The sequence below is a fragment of the Lacerta agilis genome, chromosome 1 (genome assembly GCF_009819535.1).
Source record: "Lacerta agilis isolate rLacAgi1 chromosome 1, rLacAgi1.pri, whole genome shotgun sequence".
Taxonomy (NCBI): domain Eukaryota; kingdom Metazoa; phylum Chordata; class Lepidosauria; order Squamata; family Lacertidae; genus Lacerta; species Lacerta agilis.
Genome location: NC_046312.1, coordinates 74,142,608 through 74,167,197, shown reverse-complemented (window position 1 = coordinate 74,167,197; position 24,590 = coordinate 74,142,608). Strand labels below are relative to the sequence as shown.

Genomic DNA, 24,590 nt, shown 5'->3' with positions numbered 1-24,590 from the left:
GTTGTTGGGGTTGGTGTGCTAGGCGCAGTGGATTCTGTTGTGGTGGAGGGGGTTGCGGTGGTTAGGATTTTGGGATGATGCGTAGGGGTGGGTGGTGTGGAGATTGTGGAGGCTGTTGCAGTGGTCTTTGGCGTGTTGGTGGTTGCCGTCTGAGTTGACGCAGTGGTTCTGGATGTGGTGGAGGGAGACGTGGTTGGCGTGGTTTTCGGAGTGCTGCTTGGCGGTCTGGTTGTCGAAGGTGTGGTGACTGCAAAGGAGAAAGAAACGAAGTGAAAGGGGGGCGATCACACGTGGGACCGGGAGAAGGAGAGAAGCAGAGCTCCTTGGGCACGCTCAAGGCCCTTCCTTACCTGTAGGCACCGGTGGTGGAACAGAAGTGGTGCTTTTCGGTGTTTCTGGAACGCAAAAGAGCAAAGTCACCTAGGTGGCGGTGGGAGAGGGGAAAGGCGGGCTCCTGTCACGGCTGGGAGTTTGGGTTGCCCAGGGCACCAGACGAGGACATGAGGAACAGGTTCCTGGATGACTGAGCCAGACGAGTGTCCCCTTTTTTGGAGGGCAGGCTGGCTTACGTGGGACCTGGAGGTGGGAATCCCTCTGCCCCTTGGATCGCTACGGGAAGAGAGGGGTCCTGAAAGACTTGTAAGCTGCTGCAGAGCGGCCAAGGAGACTTACCCGTGGTAACTGGGACGTTGGTGGTTGCAGGAGTTGTGCTGGGCGTTTCTGTGCTGGTAGGTGGAGCAGTGGTGAGAGTTGTGGCAGTGGGTACTGGAGTGCTGGTTGAAGTGGAGGTAACGGTTGTGGGCGAGGTGGTGATGGTTGTCGTGGACGGCGTCGGAGGAGAGGGTGTGGTGGGGGGCACGGGTCCTGTTGTGGTTGTCGGGGTTGGTGTGCTAGGCGCAGTGGATTCTGTCGTGGTGGAGGGGGTTGTGGTGGTTAGGATTTTGGGGTGATGTGTAGGGTTGGGTGGTGTGGAGATTGTGGAGGCTGTTGCAGTGGTCTTTGGCGTGTTGGTGGTTGCCGTCTGAGTTGACGTAGTGGTTCTGGATGTGGTGGAGGGAGACGTGGTTGGCGTGGTTTTCGGAGTGCTGCTTGGCGGTCTGGTTGTCGAAGGTGTGGTGACTGCAAAGGAGAAAGAAACGAAGTGAAAGGGGGGCGACCACACGTGGGAACGGGAGAAGGAGAGAAGCAGAGCTCCTTGGGCACGCTCAAGGCCCTTCCTTACCTGTAGGCACCGGTGGTGGAACAGAAGTGGTGCTTTTCGGTGTTTCTGGAACGCAAAAGAGCAAGGTCACCTAGGTGGCGTTGGGAGAGGGGAAAGGCGGGCTCCCGTCACGGCTGGGAGTTTGGGTTGCCCAGGGCACCAGACGAGGACATGAGGAACAGGTTCCTGGATGACTGAGCCAGACGAGTGTCCCCTTTTTTGGAGGGCAGGCTGGCTTACGTGGGACCTGGAGGTGGGAATCCCTCTGCCCCTTGGATCGCTACAGGAAGAGAGGGGTCCTGAAAGACTTGTAAGCTGCTGCAGAGCGGCCAAGGAGACTTACCCGTGGTAACTGGGACGGTGGTGGTTGCAGGAGTTGTGCTGGGCGTTTCTGTGCTGGTAGGTGGAGCAGTGGTGAGAGTTGTGGCAGTGGGTACTGGAGTGCTGGTTGAAGTGGAGGTAACGGTTGTGGGCGAGGTGGTGGTGGTTGTCGTGGACGGCGTCAGAGGAGAGGGTGTGGTGGGGGGCACGGGTCCTGTTGTGGTTGTCAGGGTTGGTGTGCTAGGCGCAGTGGATTCTGTCGTGGTGGAGGGGGTTGTGGTGGTTAGGATTTTGGGGTGATGTGTAGGGGTGGGTGGTGTGGAGATTGTGGAGGCTGTTGCAGTGGTCTTTGGCGTGTTGGTGGTTGCCGTCTGAGTTGATGCAGTGGTTCTGGATGTGGTGGAGGGAGACGTGGTTGCCGTGGTTTTCGGAGTGCTGCTTGGCGGTCTGGTTGTCGAAGGTGTGGTGACTGCAAAGGAGAAAGAAACGAATTGAAAGGGGGGCAACCACACGTGGGAACGGGAGAAGGAGAGAAGCAGAGCTCCTTGGGCACGCTCAAGGCCCTTCCTTACCTGTAGGCACCGGTGGTGGAACAGAAGTGGTGCTTTTCGGTGTTTCTGGAACGCAAAAGAGCAAGGTCACCTAGGTGGCGTTGGGAGAGGGGAAAGGCGGGCTCCCGTCACGGCTGGGAGTTTGGGTTGCCCAGGGCACCAGACGAGGACATGAGGAACAGGTTCCTGGATGACTGAGCCAGACGAGTGTCCCCTTTTTTGGAGGGCAGGCTGGCTTACGTGGGACCTGGAGGTGGGAATCCCTCTGCCCCTTGGATCGCTACGGGAAGAGAGGGGTCCTGAAAGACTTGTAAGCTGCTGCAGAGCGGCCAAGGAGACTTACCCGTGGTAACTGGGACGGTGGTGGTTGCAGGAGTTGTGCTGGGCGTTTCTGTGCTGGTAGGTGGAGCAGTGGTGAGAGTTGTGGCAGTGGGTACTGGAGTGCTGGTTGAAGTGGAGGTAACGGTTGTGGGCGAGGTGGTGGTGGTTGTCGTGGACGCCGTCGGAGGAGAGGGTGTGGTGGGGGGCACGGGTCCTGTTGTGGTTGTCGGGGTTGGTGTGCTAGGCGCAGTGGATTCTGTCGTGGTGGAGGGGGTTGTGGTGGTTAGGATTTTGGGGTGATGCGTAGGGGTGGGTGGTGTGGAGATTGTGGAGGCTGTTGCAGTGGTCTTTGGCGTGTTGGTGGTTGCCGTCTGAGTTGATGCAGTGGTTCTGGATGTGGTGGAGGGAGACGTGGTTGCCGTGGTTTTCGGAGTGCTGCTTGGCGGTCTGGTTGTCGAAGGTGTGGTGACTGCAAAGGAGAAAGAAACGAAGTGAAAGGGGGGGCGACCACACGTGGGAACGGGAGAAGGAGAGAAGCAGAGCTCCTTGGGCACGCTCAAGGCCCTTCCTTACCTGTAGGCACCGGTGGTGGAACAGAAGTGGTGCTTTTCGGTGTTTCTGGAACGCAAAAGAGCAAGGTCACCTAGGTGGCGGTGGGAGAGGGGAAAGGCGGGCTCCCGTCACGGCTGGGAGTTTGGGTTGCCCAGGGCACCAAACGAGGACATGAGGAACAGGTTCCTGGATGACTGAGCCAGACGAGTGTCCCCTTTTTTGGAGGGCAGGCTGGCTTACGTGGGACCTGGAGGTGGGAATCCCTCTGCCCCTTGGATCGCCACGGGAAGAGAGGGGTCCTGAAAGACTTGTAAGCTGCTGCAGAGCGGCCAAGGAGACTTACCCGTGGTAACTGGGACGGTGGTGGTTGCAGGAGTTGTGCTGGGCGTTTCTGTGCTGGTAGGGGGAGCAGTGGTGAGAGTTGTGGCAGTGGGTACTGGAGTGCTGGTGGAAGTGGAGGTAACGGTTGTGGGCGAGGTGGTGGTGGTTGTCGTGGACGGCGCCGGAGGAGAGGGTGTGGTGGGGGGCACGGGTCCTGTTGTGGTTGTCGGGGTTGGTGTGCTAGGCGCAGTGGATTCTGTCGTGGTGGAGGGGGTTGTGGTGGTTAGGATTTTGGGGTGATGTGTAGGGGTGGGTGGTGTGGAGATTGTGGAGGCTGTTGCAGTGGTCTTTGGCGTGTTGGTGGTTGCCGTCTGAGTTGACGTAGTGGTTCTGGATGTGGTGGAGGGAGACGTGGTTGGCGTGGTTTTCGGAGTGCTGCTTGGCGGTCTGGTTGTCGAAGGTGTGGTGACTGCAAAGGAGAAAGAAACGAAGTGAAAGGGGGGCGACCACACGTGGGAACGGGAGAAGGAGAGAAGCAGAGCTCCTTGGGCACGCTCAAGGCCCTTCCTTACCTGTAGGCACCGGTGGTGGAACAGAAGTGGTGCTTTTCGGTGTTTCTGGAACGCAAAAGAGCAAGGTCACCTAGGTGGCGTTGGGAGAGGGGAAAGGCGGGCTCCCGTCACGGCTGGGAGTTTGGGTTGCCCAGGGCACCAGACGAGGACATGAGGAACAGGTTCCTGGATGACTGAGCCAGACGAGTGTCCCCTTTTTTGGAGGGCAGGCTGGCTTACGTGGGACCTGGAGGTGGGAATCCCTCTGCCCCTTGGATCGCTACGGGAAGAGAGGGGTCCTGAAAGACTTGTAAGCTGCTGCAGAGCGGCCAAGGAGACTTACTCGTGGTAACCGGGACGGTGGTGGTTGCAGGAGTTGTGCTGGGCGTTTCTGTGCTGGTAGGTGGAGCAGTGGTGAGAGTTGTGGCAGTGGGTACTGGAGTGCTGGTTGAAGTGGAGGTAACGGTTGTGGGCGAGGTGGTGGTGGTTGTCGTGGACGGCGTCAGAGGAGAGGGTGTGGTGGGGGGCACGGGTCCTGTTGTGGTTGTCGGGGTTGGTGTGCTAGGCGCAGTGGATTCTGTCGTGGTGGAGGGGGTTGTGGTGGTTAGGATTTTGGGGTGATGTGTAGGGGTGGGTGGTGTGGAGATTGTGGAGGCTGTTGCAGTGGTCTTTGGCGTGTTGGTGGTTGCCGTCTGAGTTGATGCAGTGGTTCTGGATGTGGTGGAGGGAGACGTGGTTGCCGTGGTTTTCGGAGTGCTGCTTGGCGGTCTGGTTGTCGAAGGTGTGGTGACTGCAAAGGAGAAAGAAACGAATTGAAAGGGGGGCGACCACACGTGGGAACGGGAGAAGGAGAGAAGCAGAGCTCCTTGGGCACGCTCAAGGCCCTTCCTTACCTGTAGGCACCGGTGGTGGAACAGAAGTGGTGCTTTTCGGTGTTTCTGGAACGCAAAAGAGCAAGGTCACATAGGTGGCGTTGGGAGAGGGGAAAGGCGGGCTCCCGTCACGGCTGGGAGTTTGGGTTGCCCAGGGCACCAGACGAGGACATGAGGAACAGGTTCCTGGATGACTGAGCCAGACGAGTGTCCCCTTTTTTGGAGGGCAGGCTGGCTTACGTGGGACCTGGAGGTGGGAATCCCTCTGCCCCTTGGATCGCTACGGGAAGAGAGGGGTCCTGAAAGACTTGTAAGCTGCTGCAGAGCGGCCAAGGAGACTTACCCGTGGTAACTGGGATGGTGGTGGTTGCAGGAGTTGTGCTGGGCGTTTCTGTGCTGGTAGGTGGAGCAGTGGTGAGAGTTGTGGCAGTGGGTACTGGAGTGCTGGTTGAAGTGGAGGTAACGGTTGTGGGCGAGGTGGTGGTGGTTGTCGTGGACGGCGTCGGAGGAGAGGGTGTGGTGGGGGGCACGGGTCCTGTTGTGGTTGTCGGGGTTGGTGTGCTAGGCGCAGTGGATTCTGTTGTGGTGGAGGGGGTTGTGGTGGTTAGGATTTTGGGATGATGCGTAGGGGTGGGTGGTGTGGAGATTGTGGAGGCTGTTGCAGTGGTCTTTGGCGTGTTGGTGGTTGCCGTCTGAGTTGACGCAGTGGTTCTGGATGTGGTGGAGGGAGACGTGGTTGGCGTGGTTTTCGGAGTGCTGCTTGGCGGTCTGGTTGTCGAAGGTGTGGTGACTGCAAAGGAGAAAGAAACGAAGTGAAAGGGGGGCGACCACACGTGGGAACGGGAGAAGGAGAGAAGCAGAGCTCCTTGGGCACGCTCAAGGCCCTTCCTTACCTGTAGGCACCGGTGGTGGAACAGAAGTGGTGCTTTTCGGTGTTTCTGGAACGCAAAAGAGCAAGGTCACCTAGGTGGCGTTGGGAGAGGGGAAAGGCGGGCTCCCGTCACGGCTGGGAGTTTGGGTTGCCCAGGGCACCAGACGAGGACATGAGGAACAGGTTCCTGGATGACTGAGCCAGACGAGTGTCCCCTTTTTTGGAGGGCAGGCTGGCTTACGTGGGACCTGGAGGTGGGAATCCCTCTGCCCCTTGGATCGCTACGGGAAGAGAGGGGTCCTGAAAGACTTGTAAGCTGCTGCAGAGCGGCCAAGGAGACTTACCCGTGGTAACTGGGACGGTGGTGGTTGCAGGAGTTGTGCTGGGCGTTTCTGTGCTGGTAGGTGGAGCAGTGGTGAGAGTTGTGGCAGTGGGTACTGGAGTGCTGGTTGAAGTGGAGGTAACGGTTGTGGGCGAGGTGGTGGTGGTTGTCGTGGACGGCGTCGGAGGAGAGGGTGTGGTGGGGGGCACGGGTCCTGTTGTGGTTGTCGGGGTTGGTGTGCTAGGCGCAGTGGATTCTGTCGTGGTGGAGGGGGTTGTGGTGGTTAGGATTTTGGGGTGATGTGTAGGGGTGGGTGGTGTGGAGATTGTGGAGGCCGTTGCAGTGGTCTTTGGCGTGTTGGTGGTTGCCGTCTGAGTTGATGCAGTGGTTCTGGATGTGGTGGAGGGAGACGTGGTTGCCGTGGTTTTCGGAGTGCTGCTTGGCGGTCTGGTTGTTGAAGGTGTGGTGACTGCAAAGGAGAAAGAAACGAAGTGAAAGGGGGGGGGCGACCACACGTGGGAACGGGAGAAGGAGAGAAGCAGAGCTCCTTGGGCACGCTCAAGGCCCTTCCTTACCTGTAGGCACCGGTGGTGGAACAGAAGTGGTGCTTTTCGGTGTTTCTGGAACGCAAAAGAGCAAGGTCACCTAGGTGGCGGTGGGAGAGGGGAAAGGCGGGCTCCCGTCACGGCTGGGAGTTTGGGTTGCCCAGGGCACCAAACGAGGACATGAGGAACAGGTTCCTGGATGACTGAGCCAGACGAGTGTCCCCTTTTTTGGAGGGCAGGCTGGCTTACGTGGGACCTGGAGGTGGGAATCCCTCTGCCCCTTGGATCGCTACGGGAAGAGAGGGGTCCTGAAAGACTTGTAAGCTGCTGCAGAGCGGCCAAGGAGACTTACCCGTGGTAACTGGGACGGTGGTGGTTGCAGGAGTTGTGCTGGGCGTTTCTGTGCTGGTAGGTGGAGCAGTGGTGAGAGTTGTGGCAGTGGGTACTGGAGTGCTGGTTGAAGTGGAGGTAACGGTTGTGGGCGAGGTGGTGGTGGTTGTCGTGGACGGCGTCGGAGGAGAGGGTGTGGTGGGGGGCACGGGTCCTGTTGTGGTTGTCGGGGTTGGTGTGCTAGGCGCAGTGGATTCTGTTGTGGTGGAGGGGGTTGTGGTGGTTAGGATTTTGGGATGATGCGTAGGGGTGGGTGGTGTGGAGATTGTGGAGGCTGTTGCAGTGGTCTTTGGCGTGTTGGTGGTTGCCGTCTGAGTTGACGCAGTGGTTCTGGATGTGGTGGAGGGAGACGTGGTTGGCGTGGTTTTCGGAGTGCTGCTTGGCGGTCTGGTTGTCGAAGGTGTGGTGACTGCAAAGGAGAAAGAAACGAAGTGAAAGGGGGGCGACCACACGTGGGAACGGGAGAAGGAGAGAAGCAGAGCTCCTTGGGCACGCTCAAGGCCCTTCCTTACCTGTAGGCACCGGTGGTGGAACAGAAGTGGTGCTTTTCGGTGTTTCTGGAACGCAAAAGAGCAAGGTCACCTAGGTGGCGTTGGGAGAGGGGAAAGGCGGGCTCCCGTCACGGCTGGGAGTTTGGGTTGCCCAGGGCACCAGACGAGGACATGAGGAACAGGTTCCTGGATGACTGAGCCAGACGAGTGTCCCCTTTTTTGGAGGGCAGGCTGGCTTACGTGGGACCTGGAGGTGGGAATCCCTCTGCCCCTTGGATCGCTACGGGAAGAGAGGGGTCCTGAAAGACTTGTAAGCTGCTGCAGAGCGGCCAAGGAGACTTACCCGTGGTAACTGGGACGGTGGTGGTTGCAGGAGTTGTGCTGGGCGTTTCTGTGCTGGTAGGTGGAGCAGTGGTGAGAGTTGTGGCAGTGGGTACTGGAGTGCTGGTTGAAGTGGAGGTAACGGTTGTGGGCGAGGTGGTGGTGGTTGTCGTGGACGGCGTCGGAGGAGAGGGTGTGGTGGGGGGCACGGGTCCTGTTGTGGTTGTCGGGGTTGGTGTGCTAGGCGCAGTGGATTCTGTCGTGGTGGAGGGGGTTGTGGTGGTTAGGATTTTGGGGTGATGTGTAGGGGTGGGTGGTGTGGAGATTGTGGAGGCCGTTGCAGTGGTCTTTGGCGTGTTGGTGGTTGCCGTCTGAGTTGATGCAGTGGTTCTGGATGTGGTGGAGGGAGACGTGGTTGCCGTGGTTTTCGGAGTGCTGCTTGGCGGTCTGGTTGTTGAAGGTGTGGTGACTGCAAAGGAGAAAGAAACGAAGTGAAAGGGGGGGGGGGCGACCACACGTGGGAACGGGAGAAGGAGAGAAGCAGAGCTCCTTGGGCACGCTCAAGGCCCTTCCTTACCTGTAGGCACCGGTGGTGGAACAGAAGTGGTGCTTTTCGGTGTTTCTGGAACGCAAAAGAGCAAGGTCACCTAGGTGGCGGTGGGAGAGGGGAAAGGCGGGCTCCCGTCACGGCTGGGAGTTTGGGTTGCCCAGGGCACCAAACGAGGACATGAGGAACAGGTTCCTGGATGGCTGAGCCAGACGAGTGTCCCCTTTTTTGGAGGGCAGGCTGGCTTACGTGGGACCTGGAGGTGGGAATCCCTCTGCCCCTTGGATCGCTACGGGAAGAGAGGGGTCCTGAAAGACTTGTAAGCTGCTGCAGAGCGGCCAAGGAGACTTACCCGTGGTAACTGGGACGGTGGTGGTTGCAGGAGTTGTGCTGGGCGTTTCTGTGCTGGTAGGTGGAGCAGTGGTGAGAGTTGTGGCAGTGGGTACTGGAGTGCTGGTTGAAGTGGAGGTAACGGTTGTGGGCGAGGTGGTGGTGGTTGTCGTGGACGGCGTCGGAGGAGAGGGTGTGGTGGGGGGCACGGGTCCTGTTGTGGTTGTCGGGGTTGGTGTGCTAGGCGCAGTGGATTCTGTTGTGGTGGAGGGGGTTGTGGTGGTTAGGATTTTGGGATGATGCGTAGGGGTGGGTGGTGTGGAGATTGTGGAGGCTGTTGCAGTGGTCTTTGGCGTGTTGGTGGTTGCCGTCTGAGTTGACGCAGTGGTTCTGGATGTGGTGGAGGGAGACGTGGTTGGCGTGGTTTTCGGAGTGCTGCTTGGCGGTCTGGTTGTCGAAGGTGTGGTGACTGCAAAGGAGAAAGAAACGAAGTGAAAGGGGGGCGACCACACGTGGGAACGGGAGAAGGAGAGAAGCAGAGCTCCTTGGGCACGCTCAAGGCCCTTCCTTACCTGTAGGCACCGGTGGTGGAACAGAAGTGGTGCTTTTCGGTGTTTCTGGAACGCAAAAGAGCAAGGTCACCTAGGTGGCGTTGGGAGAGGGGAAAGGCGGGCTCCCGTCATGGCTGGGAGTTTGGGTTGCCCAGGGCACCAGACGAGGACATGAGGAACAGGTTCCTGGATGACTGAGCCAGACGAGTGTCCCCTTTTTTGGAGGGCAGGCTGGCTTACGTGGGACCTGGAGGTGGGAATCCCTCTGCCCCTTGGATCGCTACGGGAAGAGAGGGGTCCTGAAAGACTTGTAAGCTGCTGCAGAGCGGCCAAGGAGACTTACCCGTGGTAACTGGGACGGTGGTGGTTGCAGGAGTTGTGCTGGGCGTTTCTGTGCTGGTAGGTGGAGCAGTGGTGAGAGTTGTGGCAGTGGGTACTGGAGTGCTGGTTGAAGTGGAGGTAACGGTTGTGGGCGAGGTGGTGGTGGTTGTCGTGGACGGCGTCGGAGGAGAGGGTGTGGTGGGGGGCACGGGTCCTGTTGTGGTTGTCGGGGTTGGTGTGCTAGGCGCAGTGGATTCTGTTGTGGTGGAGGGGGTTGTGGTGGTTAGGATTTTGGGATGATGCGTAGGGGTGGGTGGTGTGGAGATTGTGAAGGCTGTTGCAGTGGTCTTTGGCGTGTTGGTGGTTGCCGTCTGAGTTGATGCAGTGGTTCTGGATGTGGTGGAGGGAGACGTGGTTGCCGTGGTTTTCGGAGTGCTGCTTGGCGGTCTGGTTGTCGAAGGTGTGGTGACTGCAAAGGAGAAAGAAACGAAGTGAAAGGGGGGGCGACCACACGTGGGAACGGGAGAAGGAGAGAAGCAGAGCTCCTTGGGCACGCTCAAGGCCCTTCCTTACCTGTAGGCACCGGTGGTGGAACAGAAGTGGTGCTTTTCGGTGTTTCTGGAACGCAAAAGAGCAAGGTCACCTAGGTGGCGTAGGGAGAGGGGAAAGGCGGGCTCCCGTCACGGCTGGGAGTTTGGGTTGCCCAGGGCACCAAACGAGGACATGAGGAACAGGTTCCTGGATGACTGAGCCAGACGAGTGTCCCCTTTTTTGGACGGCAGGCTGGCTTACGTGGGACCTGGAGGTGGGAATCCCTCTGCCCCTTGGATCGCTACGGGAAGAGAGGGGTCCTGAAAGACTTGTAAGCTGCTGCAGAGCGGCCAAGGAGACTTACCCGTGGTAACTGGGACGGTGGTGGTTGCAGGAGTTGTGCTGGGCGTTTCTGTGCTGGTAGGTGGAGCAGTGGTGAGAGTTGTGGCAGTGGGTACTGGAGTGCTGGTTGAAGTGGAGGTAACGGTTGTGGGCGAGGTGGTGGTGGTTGTCGTGGACGGCGTCGGAGGAGAGGGTGTGGTGGGGGGCACGGGTCCTGTTGTGGTTGTCGGGGTTGGTGTGCTAGGCGCAGTGGATTCTGTTGTGGTGGAGGGGGTTGTGGTGGTTAGGATTTTGGGATGATGCGTAGGGGTGGGTGGTGTGGAGATTGTGGAGGCTGTTGCAGTGGTCTTTGGCGTGTTGGTGGTTGCCGTCTGAGTTGACGCAGTGGTTCTGGATGTGGTGGAGGGAGACGTGGTTGCCGTGGTTTTCGGAGTGCTGCTTGGCGGTCTGGTTGTCGAAGGTGTGGTGACTGCAAAGGAGAAAGAAACGAAGTGAAAGGGGGGCGACCACACGTGGGAACGGGAGAAGGAGAGAAGCAGAGCTCCTTGGGCACGCTCAAGGCCCTTCCTTACCTGTAGGCACCGGTGGTGGAACAGAAGTGGTGCTTTTCGGTGTTTCTGGAACGCAAAAGAGCAAGGTCACCTAGGTGGCGTTGGGAGAGGGGAAAGGCGGGCTCCCGTCACGGCTGGGAGTTTGGGTTGCCCAGGGCACCGGACGAGGACATGAGGAACAGGTTCCTGGATGACGGAGCCAGACGAGTGTCCCCTTTTTTTGGAGGGCAGGCTGGCTTACGTGGGACCTGGAGGTGGGAATCCCTCTGCCCCTTGGATCGCTACGGGAAGAGAGGTGTCCTGAAAGACTTGTAAGCTGCTGCAGAGCGGCCAAGGAGACTTACCTGTGGTAACTGGGACGGTGGTGGTTGCAGGAGTTGTGCTGGGCATTTCTGTGCTGGTAGGGGGAGCAGTGGTGAGAGTTGTGGCAGTGGGTACTGGAGTGCTGGTGGAAGTGGAGGTAACGGTTGTGGGCGAGGTGGTGGTGGATGTTGTGGACGGCGTCGGAGGAGAGGGTGTGGTTTGGGGCACGGGTCCTGTTGTGGTTGTCGGGGTTGGTGTGCTAGGCGCAGTGGATTCTGTCGTGGTGGAGGGGGTTGTGGTGGTTAGGATTTTGGGGTGATGTGTAGGGGTGGGTGGTGTGGAGATTGTGGAGGCTGTTGCAGTGGTCTTTGGCGTGTTGGTGGTTGCCGTCTGAGTTGAAGCAGTGGTTCTGGATGTGGTGGAGGGAGACGTGGTTGCCGTGGTTTTCGGAGTGCTGCTTGGCGGTCTGGTTGTCGAAGGTGTGGTGACTGCAAAGGAGAAAGAAACGAAGTGAAAGGGGGGCGACCACACGTGGGAACGGGAGAAGGAGAGAAGCAGAGCTCCTTGGGCACGCTCAAGGCCCTTCCTTACCTGTAGGCACCGGTGGTGGAACAGAAGTGGTGCTTTTCGGTGTTTCTGGAACGCAAAAGAGCAAGGTCACCTAGGTGGCGTTGGGAGAGGGGAAAGGCGGGCTCCCGTCATGGCTGGGAGTTTGGGTTGCCCAGGGCACCAGACGAGGACATGAGGAACAGGTTCCTGGATGACTGAGCCAGACGAGTGTCCCCTTTTTTGGAGGGCAGGCTGGCTTACGTGGGACCTGGAGGTGGGAATCCCTCTGCCCCTTGGATCGCTACGGGAAGAGAGGGGTCCTGAAAGACTTGTAAGCTGCTGCAGAGCGGCCAAGGAGACTTACCCGTGGTAACTGGGACGGTGGTGGTTGCAGGAGTTGTGCTGGGCGTTTCTGTGCTGGTAGGTGGAGCAGTGGTGAGAGTTGTGGCAGTGGGTACTGGAGTGCTGGTTGAAGTGGAGGTAACGGTTGTGGGCGAGGTGGTGGTGGTTGTCGTGGACGGCGTCGGAGGAGAGGGTGTGGTGGGGGGCACGGGTCCTGTTGTGGTTGTTGGGGTTGGTGTGCTAGGCGCAGTGGATTCTGTTGTGGTGGAGGGGGTTGTGGTGGTTAGGATTTTGGGATGATGCGTAGGGGTGGGTGGTGTGGAGATTGTGGAGGCTGTTGCAGTGGTCTTTGGCGTGTTGGTGGTTGCCGTCTGAGTTGACGCAGTGGTTCTGGATGTGGTGGAGGGAGACGTGGTTGCCGTGGTTTTCGGAGTGCTGCTTGGCGGTCTGGTTGTCGAAGGTGTGGTGACTGCAAACGAGAAAGAAACGAAGTGAAAGGGGGGGCGACCACACGTGGGAACGGGAGAAGGAGAGAAGCAGAGCTCCTTGGGCACGCTCAAGGCCCTTCCTTACCTGTAGGCACCGGTGGTGGAACAGAAGTGGTGCTTTTCGGTGTTTCTGGAACGCAAAAGAGCAAGGTCACCTAGGTGGCGTTGGGAGAGGGGAAAGGCGGGCTCCCGTCACGGCTGGGAGTTTGGGTTGCCCACGGCACCGGACGAGGACATGAGGAACAGGTTCCTGGATGACTGAGCCAGACGAGTGTCCCCTTTTTTGGAGGGCAGGCTGGCTTACGTGGGACCTGGAGGTGGGAATCCCTCTGCCCCTTGGATCGCTACGGGAAGAGAGGGGTCCTGAAAGACTTGTAAGCTGCTGCAGAGCGGCCAAGGAGACTTACCCGTGGTAACTGGGACGGTGGTGGTTGCAGGAGTTGTGCTGGGCGTTTCTGTGCTGGTAGGTGGAGCAGTGGTGAGAGTTGTGGCAGTGGGTACTGGAGTGCTGGTTGAAGTGGAGGTAACGGTTGTGGGCGAGGTGGTGGTGGTTGTCGTGGACGGCGTCGGAGGAGAGGGTGTGGTGGGGGGCACGGGTCCTGTTGTGGTTGTCGGGGTTGGTGTGCTAGGCGCAGTGGATTCTGTTGTGGTGGAGGGGGTTGTGGTGGTTAGGATTTTGGGATGATGCGTAGGGGTGGGTGGTGTGGAGATTGTGGAGGCTGTTGCAGTGGTCTTTGGCGTGTTGGTGGTTGCCGTCTGAGTTGATGCAGTGGTTCTGGATGTGGTGGAGGGAGACGTGGTTGCCGTGGTTTTCGGAGTGCTGCTTGGCGGTCTGGTTGTCGAAGGTGTGGTGACTGCAAAGGAGAAAGAAACGAAGTGAAAGGGGGGGCGACCACACGTGGGAACGGGAGAAGGAGAGAAGCAGAGCTCCTTGGGCACGCTCAAGGCCCTTCCTTACCTGTAGGCACCGGTGGTGGAACAGAAGTGGTGCTTTTCGGTGTTTCTGGAACGCAAAAGAGCAAGGTCACCTAGGTGGCGTAGGGAGAGGGGAAAGGCGGGCTCCCGTCACGGCTGGGAGTTTGGGTTGCCCAGGGCACCAAACGAGGACATGAGGAACAGGTTCCTGGATGACTGAGCCAGACGAGTGTCCCCTTTTTTGGAGGGCAGGCTGGCTTACGTGGGACCTGGAGGTGGGAATCCCTCTGCCCCTTGGATTGCTACGGGAAGAGAGGGGTCCTGAAAGACTTGTAAGCTGCTGCAGAGCGGCCAAGGAGACTTACCCGTGGTAACTGGGACGGTGGTGGTTGCAGGAGTTGTGCTGGGCGTTTCTGTGCTGGTAGGTGGAGCAGTGGTGAGAGTTGTGGCAGTGGGTACTGGAGTGCTGGTTGAAGTGGAGGTAACGGTTGTGGGCGAGGTGGTGGTGGTTGTCGTGGACGGCGTCGGAGGAGAGGGTGTGGTGGGGGGCACGGGTCCTGTTGTGGTTGTCGGGGTTGGTGTGCTAGGCGCAGTGGATTCTGTTGTGGTGGAGGGGGTTGTGGTGGTTAGGATTTTGGGATGATGCGTAGGGGTGGGTGGTGTGGAGATTGTGGAGGCTGTTGCAGTGGTCTTTGGCGTGTTGGTGGTTGCCGTCTGAGTTGACGCAGTGGTTCTGGATGTGGTGGAGGGAGACGTGGTTGCCGTGGTTTTCGGAGTGCTGCTTGGCGGTCTGGTTGTCGAAGGTGTGGTGACTGCAAAGGAGAAAGAAACGAAGTGAAAGGGGGGCGACCACACGTGGGAACGGGAGAAGGAGAGAAGCAGAGCTCCTTGGGCACGCTCAAGGCCCTTCCTTACCTGTAGGCACCGGTGGTGGAACAGAAGTGGTGCTTTTCGGTGTTTCTGGAACGCAAAAGAGCAAGGTCACCTAGGTGGCGTTGGGAGAGGGGAAAGGCGGGCTCCCGTCACGGCTGGGAGTTTGGGTTGCCCAGGGCACCGGACGAGGACATGAGGAACAGGTTCCTGGATGACGGAGCCAGACGAGTGTCCCCTTTTTTGGAGGGCAGGCTGGCTTACGTGGGACCTGGAGGTGGGAATCCCTCTGCCCCTTGGATCGCTACGGGAAGAGAGGGGTCCTGAAAGACTTGTAAGCTGCTGCAGAGCGGCCAAGGAGACTTACCTGTGGTAACTGGGACGGTGGTGGTTGCAGGAGTTGTGCTGGGCATTTCTGTGCTGGTAGGGGGAGCAGTGGTGAGAGTTGTGGCAGTGGGTACTGGAGTGCTGGTGGAAGTGGAGGTAACGGTTGTGGGCGAGGTGGTGGTGGATGTTGTGGACGGCGTCGGAGGAGAGGGTGTGGTGGGGGGCACGGGTCCTGTTGTGGTTGTCGGGGTTGGTGTGCTAGGCGCAGTGGATTCTGTCGTGGTGGAGGGGGTTGTGGTGGTTAGGATTTTGGGGTGATGTGTAGGGGTGGGTGGTGTGGAGATTGTGGAGGCTGTTGCAGTGGTCTTTGGCGTGTTGGTGGTTGCCGTCTGAGTTGAAGCAGTGGTTCTGGATGTGGTGGAGGGAGACGTGGTTGCCGTGGTTTTCGGAGTGCTGCTTGGCGGTCTGGTTGTCGAAGGTGTGGTGACTGCAAAGGAGAAAGAAACGAAGTGAAAGGGGGGCGACCACACGTGGGAACGGGAGAAGGAGAGAAGCAGAGCTCCTTGGGCACGCTCAAGGCCCTTCCTTACCTGTAGGCACCGGTGGTGGAACAGAAGTGGTGCTTTTCGGTGTTTCTGGAACGCAAAAGAGCAAGGTCACCTAGGTGGCGGTGGGAGAGGGGAAAGGCGGGCTCCCGTCACGGCTGGGAGTTTGGGTTGCCCAGGGGACCAGACGAGGACATGAGGAACAGGTTCCTGGATGACTGAGCCAGACGAGTGTCCCCTTTTTTGGAGGGCAGGCTGGCTTACGTGGGACCTGGAGGTGGGAATCCCTCTGCCCCTTGGATCGCTACGGGAAGAGAGGGGTCCTGAAAGACTTGTAAGCTGCTGCAGAGCGGCCAAGGAGACTTACCCGTGGTAACTGGGACGGTGGTGGTTGCAGGAGTTGTGCTGGGCGTTTCTGTGCTGGTAGGGGGAGCAGTGGTGAGAGTTGTGGCAGTGGGTACTGGAGTGCTGGTTGAAGTGGAGGTAACGGTTGTGGGCGAGGTGGTGGTGGTTGTCGTGGACGGCGTCGGAGGAGAGGGTGTGGTGGGGGGCACGGGTCCTGTTGTGGTTGTCGGGGTTGGTGTGCTAGGCGCAGTGGATTCTGTCGTGGTGGAGGGGGTTGTGGTGGTTAGGATTTTGGGATGATGCGTAGGGGTGGGTGGTGTGGAGATTGTGGAGGCTGTTGCAGTGGTCTTTGGCGTGTTGGTGGTTGCCGTCTGAGTTGACGCAGTGGTTCTGGATGTGGTGGAGGGAGACGTGGTTGCCGTGGTTTTCGGAGTGCTGCTTGGCGGTCTGGTTGTCGAAGGTGTGGTGACTGCAAAGGAGAAAGAAACGAAGTGAAAGGGGGGCGACCACACGTGGGAACGGGAGAAGGAGAGAAGCAGAGCTCCTTGGGCACGCTCAAGGCCCTTCCTTACCTGTAGGCACCGGTGGTGGAACAGAAGTGGTGCTTTTCGGTGTTTCTGGAACGCAAAAGAGCAAGGTCACCTAGGTGGCGTTGGGAGAGGGGAAAGGCGGGCTCCCGTCACGGCTGGGAGTTTGGGTTGCCCACGGCACCGGACGAGGACATGAGGAACAGGTTCCTGGATGACTGAGCCAGACGAGTGTCCCCTTTTTTGGAGGGCAGGCTGGCTTACGTGGGACCTGGAGGTGGGAATCCCTCTGCCCCTTGGATCGCTACGGGAAGAGAGGGGTCCTGAAAGACTTGTAAGCTGCTGCAGAGCGGCCAAGGAGACTTACCCGTGGTAACTGGGACGGTGGTGGTTGCAGGAGTTGTGCTGGGCGTTTCTGTGCTGGTAGGGGGAGCAGTGGTGAGAGTTGTGGCAGTGGGTACTGGAGTGCTTGTGGAAGTGGAGGTAACGGTTGTGGGTGAGGTGGTGGTGGATGTCGTGGACGGCGTCGGAGGAGAGGGTGTGGTGGGGGGCACGGGTCCTGTTGTGGTTGTCGGGGTTGGTGTGCTAGGCGCAGTGGATTCTGTCGTGGTGGAGGGGGTTGTGGTGGTTAGGATTTTGGGGTGATGTGTAGGGGTGGGTGGTGTGGAGATTGTGGAGGCTGTTGCAGTGGTCTTTGGCGTGTTGGTGGTTGCCGTCTGAGTTGATGCAGTGGTTCTGGATGTGGTGGAGGGAGACGTGGTTGGCGTGGTTTTCGGAGTGCTGCTTGGCGGTCTGGTTGTCGAAGGTGTGGTGACTGCAAAGGAGAAAGAAACGAAGTGAAAGGGGGGCGACCACACGTGGGAACGGGAGAAGGAGAGAAGCAGAGCTCCTTGGGCACGCTCAAGGCCCTTCCTTACCTGTAGGCACCGGTGGTGGAACAGAAGTGGTGTTTTTCGGTGTTTCTGGAACGCAAAAGAGCAAGGTCACCTAGGTGGCGGTGGGAGAGGGGAAAGGCGGGTTCCCGTCACGGCTGGGAGTTTGGGTTGCCCAGGGGACCAGACGAGGACATGAGGAACAGGTTCCAGGATGACTGAGCCAGACGAGTGTCCCCTTTTTTGGAGGGCAGGCTGGCTTACGTGGGACCTGGAGGTGGGAATCCCTCTGCCCCTTGGATCGCTACGGGAAGAGAGGGGTCCTGAAAGACTTGTAAGCTGCTGCAGAGCGGCCAAGGAGACTTACCCGTGGTAACTGGGACGGTGGTGGTTGCAGGAGTTGTGCTGGGCGTTTCTGTGCTGGTAGGGGGAGCAGTGGTGAGAGTTGTGGCAGTGGGTACTGGAGTGCTGGTGGAAGTGGAGGTAACGGTTGTGGGCGAGGTGGTGGTGGTTGTTGTGGACGGCGTCGGAGGAGAGGGTGTGGTGGGGGGCACGGGTCCTGTTGTGGTTGTCGGGGTTGGTGTGCTAGGCGCAGTGGATTCTGTCGTGGTGGAGGGGGTTGTGGTGGTTAGGATTTTGGGGTGATGTGTAGGGGTGGGTGGTGTGGAGATTGTGGAGGCTGTTGCAGTGGTCTTTGGCGTATTGGTGGTTTCCGTCTGAGTTGATGCAGTGGTTCTGGATGTGGTGGACTGAGACGTGGTTGGCGTGGTTTTCGGAGTGCTGCTTGGCGGTCTGGTTGTCGAAGGTGTGGTGACTGCAAAGGAGAAAGAAACGAAGTGAAAGGGGGACGACCACACGTGGGAACGGGAGAAGGAGAGAAGCAGAGCTCCTTGGGCACACTCAAGGCCCTTCCTTACCTGTAGGCACCGGTGGTGGAACGGAAGTGGTGCTTTTCGGTGTTTCTGTTGTGTTGGGCGTTTCTGTGCTGGTAGGGGGAGCAGTGGCGAGAGTTGTGGCAGTGGGTACTGGAGTGCTTGTTTTCCTTATGGTGGTCAGAGTAACCATTGTTATGGATGTCATGGATTCTGTTGTGGTTGTTGGGGTGTGTTTGCTTGTTATAGCGGATTCAGTAGTCCCTGTGGAGATTGTGGTCTTGGGCCTCCTTGTTGTTTTGGTGTGTGGTGTTGTTGTAGTTTTGGAAGTTGTTGGTACAGAAGTGCTTGCTGTTGTCATAGTTTTGTGTGGTGTCGTAATTATTGTTGTTTGTGTTGTATGTCTTAGCGTTGTTGATTCTGTGCTCTTTGTATTTATGGGCGTTGTTGTCTTTGGCGAAGTTAATGTTGTTTTCCTTGTGCTGCTGGTAGTTGTTGCTTTTGTTTGCATAGTCTCTGCAGGATGAGAGAATCCATTAAATAATGTGTTAACCTGATCAACCCAGGTTCATTTACTTAACTGTGTGTGCTGTGAGTAATACTTAGTTGAATCCATCCTATACAACATTCTAATGTGATGTGGATTTGTTTTCAAAGCAATTTCTCTTAAAACCCGTAATAACCTATTTCCTTCGAGGATATGCTCCTGAAAGTGAAATCACTTGAGCTCAGTGAATATTGGTAAAGTCTATTGTTATTTTTTCTTTTTAATGTTTCATCTGTTCAGTTTTTCTGTATTGTTTCTATTTGCAATTTGCATTATTCTGTGCTGCTATTCATTATTTTATATTGTTTCAACCGTTTGTTTTTACTTTGCCTTTTTGACATACTTAATGGATATGTTTTGTTTCTCTGTCTATGTTAATAACAAGAATAATAATTTTATTATTTTTACTCCATCCACCTTGCTGGGTCTCTCCAGCTACTCTGGGTGGCTTGCAGCACATTAAAAATGGTAAAACATTAGACATTAAAAAATTCCTGGTACAGGGTTGCCTTCTTATGTCTTTTAACCGTCAGATACTTGTTTATTTCCTTGACTTATTTCCTGATGGGAGGGCATTCCATAGGGCAGGTGCCACTACCTAGAAGGCCCTCTGCCTGGTTCCCTGTAACCTTACTTCTCACAGTGATGGAACCGCCAGAGGGTCCTTTGAGCTGGACCTTAGTGTCTGGGCTGAACTATCGGGGTGGAGACGCTCCTTCAAGTATACTGGGCCAAAGTCGTTTAGGGCTTTAAAGGTCAGCACCAACCTTTTAATTGTGCTCGGGAACGTACTGGGAGCCCGTGAAGATCCTTTAGTACCAGTTTTATATGGTCCCGGTGGCCACTCCCAGTCACCAGTCTAAGCTGTCGCATTTTGGATTAGTTTAGTTTCTGAGTCACCTTCAAAGGTAGCCCCACATAGAGCTCATTGCAGTAGTCCAAGCGGGAGATAACATGCTCCACTCTGGCAAGACTGTCTTCGAGCAGCTAAGATCTAAGCCTGCTTCCCAGATGAAGCTGTTGTTTTATGTCGCAGAGAACCAGCAAGTTTTAATTAGGGTTATGAGGCTTATATAGTGTTTCTTTGGGACCATGTTTTAATTAATTATTTAAAATTATACACCTTTAAATCAATAAAAAAAACCATGCAGTTTATATTGAACAATGTAAAATGTTGCTTTCAATACCAATAGAATAAAACATTAAAAAGAAATGGTCATGGATATTCTCAAAATATAAAATCAGCTGGCTTAAATGAATATATGAAATAAAGTTACAAGTTATTTTGGGGGGGGTGATATTCAACTATGGTTTACTCAGAGCTGACTTACTGCAATTAATAAGCATGGCTATGTTAGGTCCGTATATTTCATTTTGCCTCCTCCTTAGCTGATTGATTACCTTAGCTAATTACCATCCTGGATGCCTTTTTATGCTTTCCTAAACAAATATATTTTAAACAGGTACAGAAAATAATACAGCACAATAATATTAGTGGGCAGGGAGTTCCACAGAATATGTGCTACCACCATGAAGGATTGATTCATCGCAAGCCGAAAGGAAGTGTTAGGCGGCACTTGTAAAACCACCATTTTGACAGATCAAATTTGTCAAGTGGGCCATATGGGCTATGGCAATCCTTTAAGTAAACTAGTCTAGTCCAAAGTTCCTGAGGTTTTTATACACTATTAATAATATGTTGACCTGGTAGCAAATTAAAAGCCAGTGCTGATCTCTGCGTAGGAGCATAATACTGTATATTGACAGGGTCCCCCTTCTGACAGCTATCAAGCTTCAGCATTCAGCACCAACTGTACTTTCTGGACCAAGTACAAAGGAATCCCCTGGGGAAGTAACCCTATCTCAAATGTATCCATTCCTGAGATGCTGTGGTCCATCTATCCAGGTTCAGAAAGGGTTGTAGCCATCTGAAGCTGATAAAAGGCACTCACAGCCACCTAGGCCTCCAGTGACAAAGCTGGATCCAGAAGCACCCCCAAAATTGTGTACCTGCTCCTCCAGAGGGAGTACAGCCCCATCCATGGCAGGCATTTGGCCTATTTTTCAGACATGGGGAACACTCACCTGCAGAGACTCCATCTTGCCAGTTCAACTTTGGGAGCAAATTGTTAATAGCTTAAGTGTGTTAGACAAGGAAACCAATTACAGGTGGTGTGGGAGAGGATAAGCCCCCGCTTTCCAGATGTCTTCAAGCAGAGCCTGGATAGCCATCTGTTGGAGGTAATCAGCAAGAAACCAAAACGGATACTAGAACTGACCTGTTGTTGTTTCTTTACCATGCGGTGCTGTAACAGGGTGAGGGTGAGCTAAAGCAGAAGTGGGAAAATACATTTCAATTAAGGAGTGCAAACAATCCACACAACATTCATATTTTAATACATGATTAATCGAGGTCTCATTGAATAAGTTTACTATTCACGGAGACAGCACTGAAACCATTTCTTTATTGTGTGGTTAATAGAATCTAAATGTGTTGGATTGGGTTCTGAGTAATGTATTGGTAACATATTGATAGCATACCAATAGCAGCTTGGCTATTTAATTGTACAACGCCTCAAAAATGGCTCATCGGTTTAAATATCATATTGTTTTCCATGACTAATTTCAGAAACCTCTTCAAGAGGAAGGTAATGTCAAAGTATTTTAAGATTTCCCCTTGGCAACTATGCAAAGCCAAACTGATGTGATCCATTTATTTATTTTGATTTAGTGTCACTTTTCTATAAACATAGGGTTGTTGAGATGTAACCTGACATGTTATGTGAATGGGCCTTGAGCTCATATGCTCCACCCTCCTCTTGTGCCTTCCTTCCTCCCAGTGGTGTAGGAAGGGTGGGGCGTAGGGGGTGCTCTGTCACCAGTTCCAGGGGAGGGGAGTGACATTCCCCGGCCCCTCCCCTGCCGCCCGGCACCCCGTCCGTGCTTCTTTACAGATGGGGCTTCCCGACCCCCCACTTGCTCGCCAGCACTGCTGCTCCTGCGTCGAGTGAGCAGTGGGTCGTGGGGCTGCCCGACCCGCCGTTCGCTCGCCGGCTCGCAGCAGCGCCGGCCGGATCCACTACGCATGCCCAGAAATTCTGGGCATGTGCAGTGCATCCAACATGTCATGGCGCCACGACGCACGCGCTGTGACGCGCCGCCCCGGGCGGCGAAGAGGCTTCCTCCATCGCTGCTTCCTCCTTCATGGAAAAAACATAGTTTGCAATTCCACTTCAAACCTGAATTATAACAGAGCTAACAACACAGTCCTGAACATGTCTACCCAGAAGTAAATCTTGCTGAATTCTGTGGGCATTGCTCCATGGTAAGTGAGGATAGGTCTGTGGCCTCAGTTACTATCTCATGTAAAGAAAATATAGATGGCAAGTGTGATTCTTGTGACTATAATGACTGCTGAATCTAAATGTAAGATGCTTCTGGCATCTTGGAAACAGTAGCATATGACAAGATGTTGGGGCATACTGAATTATGCACAGCTTGTTATGTAAACTCAGTTTTTCCATCCAGATTGCAGGATGGATGATAACATACATAGCCATCCAAATTGTGCAGGAATAACAAGGGCTGCATGTGCCAGGTGTTCATTCACATCCAAAATAGACCCAGCTGTGAAAGCCTAATTCCCCTTACAGATCACATCCCCCTTGTGGGATTAGCATACCTATGTTTTATCTTCTTTGTTATCATTGGGCAATACTGGAAAATGGAACTGTTGCTTTCAGTGCAAAGAGTGTAACTTATTTACCTATAAGTAGCATGTGTTAAACTCTTATATTCACCTGTTTTCGGTGATGCTGTGGTCTGTGTCGGAGCTATGGAAAAGACAAGAAGTATGAGCATAATGTGGAATATAAAATCAATGAGCTTCTGAGTTTTGAGAACACCAGTATATTTCATACATATAGTCAAGTTTTTAAAAATAAATAAATAAATAAATAAATAAAACCCAAGGGTTCAATGTTTTGGAAACATCAGAATTCTTCATACACACAGACAGGCTACTAGGGCTTAACCTGAAATGCTTGTTCAATTCACACACATCATTCCCAAGTGGTAAACTGCAGAGCAGGGGGAGGAAACATTCCAACCATTTTCAGGGAGGAAGTAAAACAGTTCACTTTGGTTTTAGGAATGGAGGAAGGGAGTACTTAAGGCCATTTATTGTGGCAGCGATGGCAACTCCTTTCTCTTGACACCCTAACTTTCAACACTTAAAAACATTGCTTGTTGTGCGTGAATCAGAGCTTTTGGATGCCATTTCCCCCAGAATGTCTCTGAGATAAAACTGGCAGTGTGAAACTAGTGTCACAAGAAACACAAAGTAGCAGGGAATAGGGGTGTAAGAGGAGGAGGAGAGAAGTGGTCAAACGCTGGGTACATTTTTTTTTTTTTTAAGCAAATGGAAGGGTGGAAACTCAAACGTGGGCTTGGGATTGCCTAACAAATAATCTGGATGTCTGCAGCCCCGTCTCTCTTCCATGATTACATACTAAATAGGCAACAACATGCAAAATCACTTTAGTCACAATTTTTCTGCAGTGCGCAGCTTTTGACTTTTTCTTGACACAAAGTGCACATAACCCTGTGTGAATTGTTTTGCGCATATGAATATATCCCATTTCTATTCTTTCTTCCAGTTGTTGTGTCTATTGACGACTGAGATCATATACTAGAAGGCCAAAGGCAATTTCATAGCTATTTAAATGGATTGCAGAAACATTAAAAAAATAAAATAAACATTACAACTGCCAAAGGCTGTAAATTAATTCACTATGAAAGGTACCAGGCTGAATCAATGCTTCATATGAGAAAATGTAGATGATGTCTGGCTCTTTGGGCCGTGGTCTCTGCAGAATCTAAATAACAAAATTCTTCGGTTCCATACATATTTGGAAATGACAAGGTGTTAACATACCATATGATGAGTAACACACAACTAATGATTTGAGGATCACAATCAAGTGCATATAGTAGATGGGGATAAGCATCCTCATCCATGTCACAGGATTGATAAAAGCATGCATCTCCATCCATATTGTGAAGTATTGATGAGGACTGCACGTGTGAGATGTTCATCCTCATCACCTGGACTGATCACCTGCTGATTCTAACCTAGTAAAGGGTGGTTCATGTAAATAAACCTGATTCCCCCAAAATGGATTCTATTTGATGGATCAACATATCTCTGTCTTCTGTTCACCATCATAATCATCACCACTATTATTACGATGCAATACAGGCAAATTGATTGTTTCCTACCACTATACAGACCTTACATTAAACTCAGTGTCATATATTTTAAAATACACATTTAAAATCTTATACTCACTTGTTGTTGGTGATGGGGTAGTTGGGGAAAGTGAACCTGGTGGAAAGACAATTTTTTATTTTATTTATTTGTTTCCTGCAATTTATATATAGTCAACTCAACTTATGTGGGGGTTACATTCCAGCAATAGTGTGTAAAAGCCAAAGTCATGTATAGCAAAAAAACCAAAAACCCTCCAATTGCTCTCCCAAGGCCCCTCACACAGTCTCGCATGATCACTGCACCTCCAAATTGGAGTGGGGTGGTATTGCCAATGTCCTCCCCTCCAGATGCCTGTCCTGCCCCTTTTTTCAGTGATGCATATTCACACAAGTTAAATTTGTGCAGGTTGCAAGTTGACTATACTGCTTGATTGTAAGGGGGGGGAAACTAAGCCGTTGAAAAGAAGAATAAAACCATAAAATTATCAATAAAACCTGTTTTTAAAAGCTAAAAGAGTAAGTATAAAACTGTGAGTGTAATGTAATAGTGAGTATAAAATGGAATATGCAATGTTTTGTAAAATCAAAGGGGTCGAGTGTTTTAGGAACATCTGTATTTTTCATTTTGATCCTCTACATGCAAATAACCTTAGTGGCAGGAGACCATGTGGACACATCACGTACAAACACTTGTTTCTTGTTTCACCAAGTCGCATGTCGCATGTGTCAGTTACAGTGGTGCAACAAAAAACCCATGTAGGTACAGAGTTGTATATATGTAGTTTTCTCACATGGAAGTTACCAGGGGCGTAGCAAGAGGGGGGGTAGGGGGCAGTCTGCTCCAGGTTCCATAATGGAGGGGGTGACAAATTATCAAGGAACAATTACTGCCCTACTAGAGCGGTTCATAAAAAACTTTTTTTAAAATGCCTGCTCCAAAGGTCTTATCTTATTATACTAGGGATTATATAGCTATATATGAAATTTCATGCATATCAGTTAATATCTTGACCC

General features: G+C 54.0%; 4 protein-coding genes across 4 annotated transcripts in view; all 4 read right to left on the bottom strand.

The window, feature by feature from the left end:
* Positions 1 to 18: 18 nt before the first annotated feature.
* Positions 19 to 502, bottom strand: LOC117040837 (histidine-rich glycoprotein-like). The gene is made up of 3 exons (XM_033138923.1): positions 488 to 502; positions 351 to 454; positions 19 to 247 (listed from the first exon to the last, which is right to left on the bottom strand). Exons 1-3 carry the CDS (start codon positions 500 to 502, stop codon positions 19 to 21), a joined length of 348 nt encoding a protein of 115 aa, XP_032994814.1.
* Positions 503 to 1,437: 935 nt separating this feature from the next.
* On the bottom strand, positions 1,438 to 7,953 carry LOC117040772 (mucin-2-like; the record flags this gene model as incomplete). The annotated part of the gene is made up of 14 exons (XM_033138796.1): positions 1,438 to 1,991; positions 2,095 to 2,164; positions 2,358 to 2,863; positions 2,968 to 3,012; positions 3,290 to 3,736; positions 3,840 to 3,909; positions 4,103 to 4,608; positions 4,712 to 4,876; positions 5,034 to 5,480; positions 5,584 to 5,653; positions 5,847 to 6,352; positions 6,781 to 7,227; positions 7,331 to 7,375; positions 7,653 to 7,953. Coding segments are annotated over 14 exons (4,179 nt in total), but the record flags the coding sequence as incomplete, so codon positions are not given.
* Positions 7,954 to 8,422: 469 nt separating this feature from the next.
* On the bottom strand, positions 8,423 to 9,231 carry LOC117040692 (integumentary mucin C.1-like). The gene is made up of 3 exons (XM_033138670.1): positions 9,217 to 9,231; positions 9,080 to 9,149; positions 8,423 to 8,976 (listed from the first exon to the last, which is right to left on the bottom strand). Exons 1-3 carry the CDS (start codon positions 9,229 to 9,231, stop codon positions 8,423 to 8,425), a joined length of 639 nt encoding a protein of 212 aa, XP_032994561.1.
* A 1,809-nt stretch (positions 9,232 to 11,040) lies between these two features.
* MUC6 (mucin 6, oligomeric mucus/gel-forming) overlaps positions 11,041 to 24,590 on the bottom strand; it is a 44,907-nt gene continuing 31,357 nt past the window's right edge. The window contains exons 29-43 of the mRNA XM_033138541.1: positions 17,195 to 17,700; positions 16,932 to 17,001; positions 16,382 to 16,828; positions 16,060 to 16,104; positions 15,510 to 15,956; positions 15,188 to 15,232; positions 14,579 to 15,084; positions 14,316 to 14,385; positions 13,707 to 14,212; positions 13,444 to 13,513; positions 12,893 to 13,339; positions 12,571 to 12,615; positions 11,961 to 12,466; positions 11,698 to 11,767; positions 11,041 to 11,594 (exon numbers count right to left, since the gene is read on the bottom strand). Of these exons, the coding sequence (XP_032994432.1) occupies positions 11,041 to 11,594; positions 11,698 to 11,767; positions 11,961 to 12,466; positions 12,571 to 12,615; positions 12,893 to 13,339; positions 13,444 to 13,513; positions 13,707 to 14,212; positions 14,316 to 14,385; positions 14,579 to 15,084; positions 15,188 to 15,232; positions 15,510 to 15,956; positions 16,060 to 16,104; positions 16,382 to 16,828; positions 16,932 to 17,001; positions 17,195 to 17,700 (4,334 nt within the window). The remainder of the gene's footprint in view (positions 11,595 to 11,697; positions 11,768 to 11,960; positions 12,467 to 12,570; positions 12,616 to 12,892; positions 13,340 to 13,443; positions 13,514 to 13,706; positions 14,213 to 14,315; positions 14,386 to 14,578; positions 15,085 to 15,187; positions 15,233 to 15,509; positions 15,957 to 16,059; positions 16,105 to 16,381; positions 16,829 to 16,931; positions 17,002 to 17,194; positions 17,701 to 24,590) is intronic.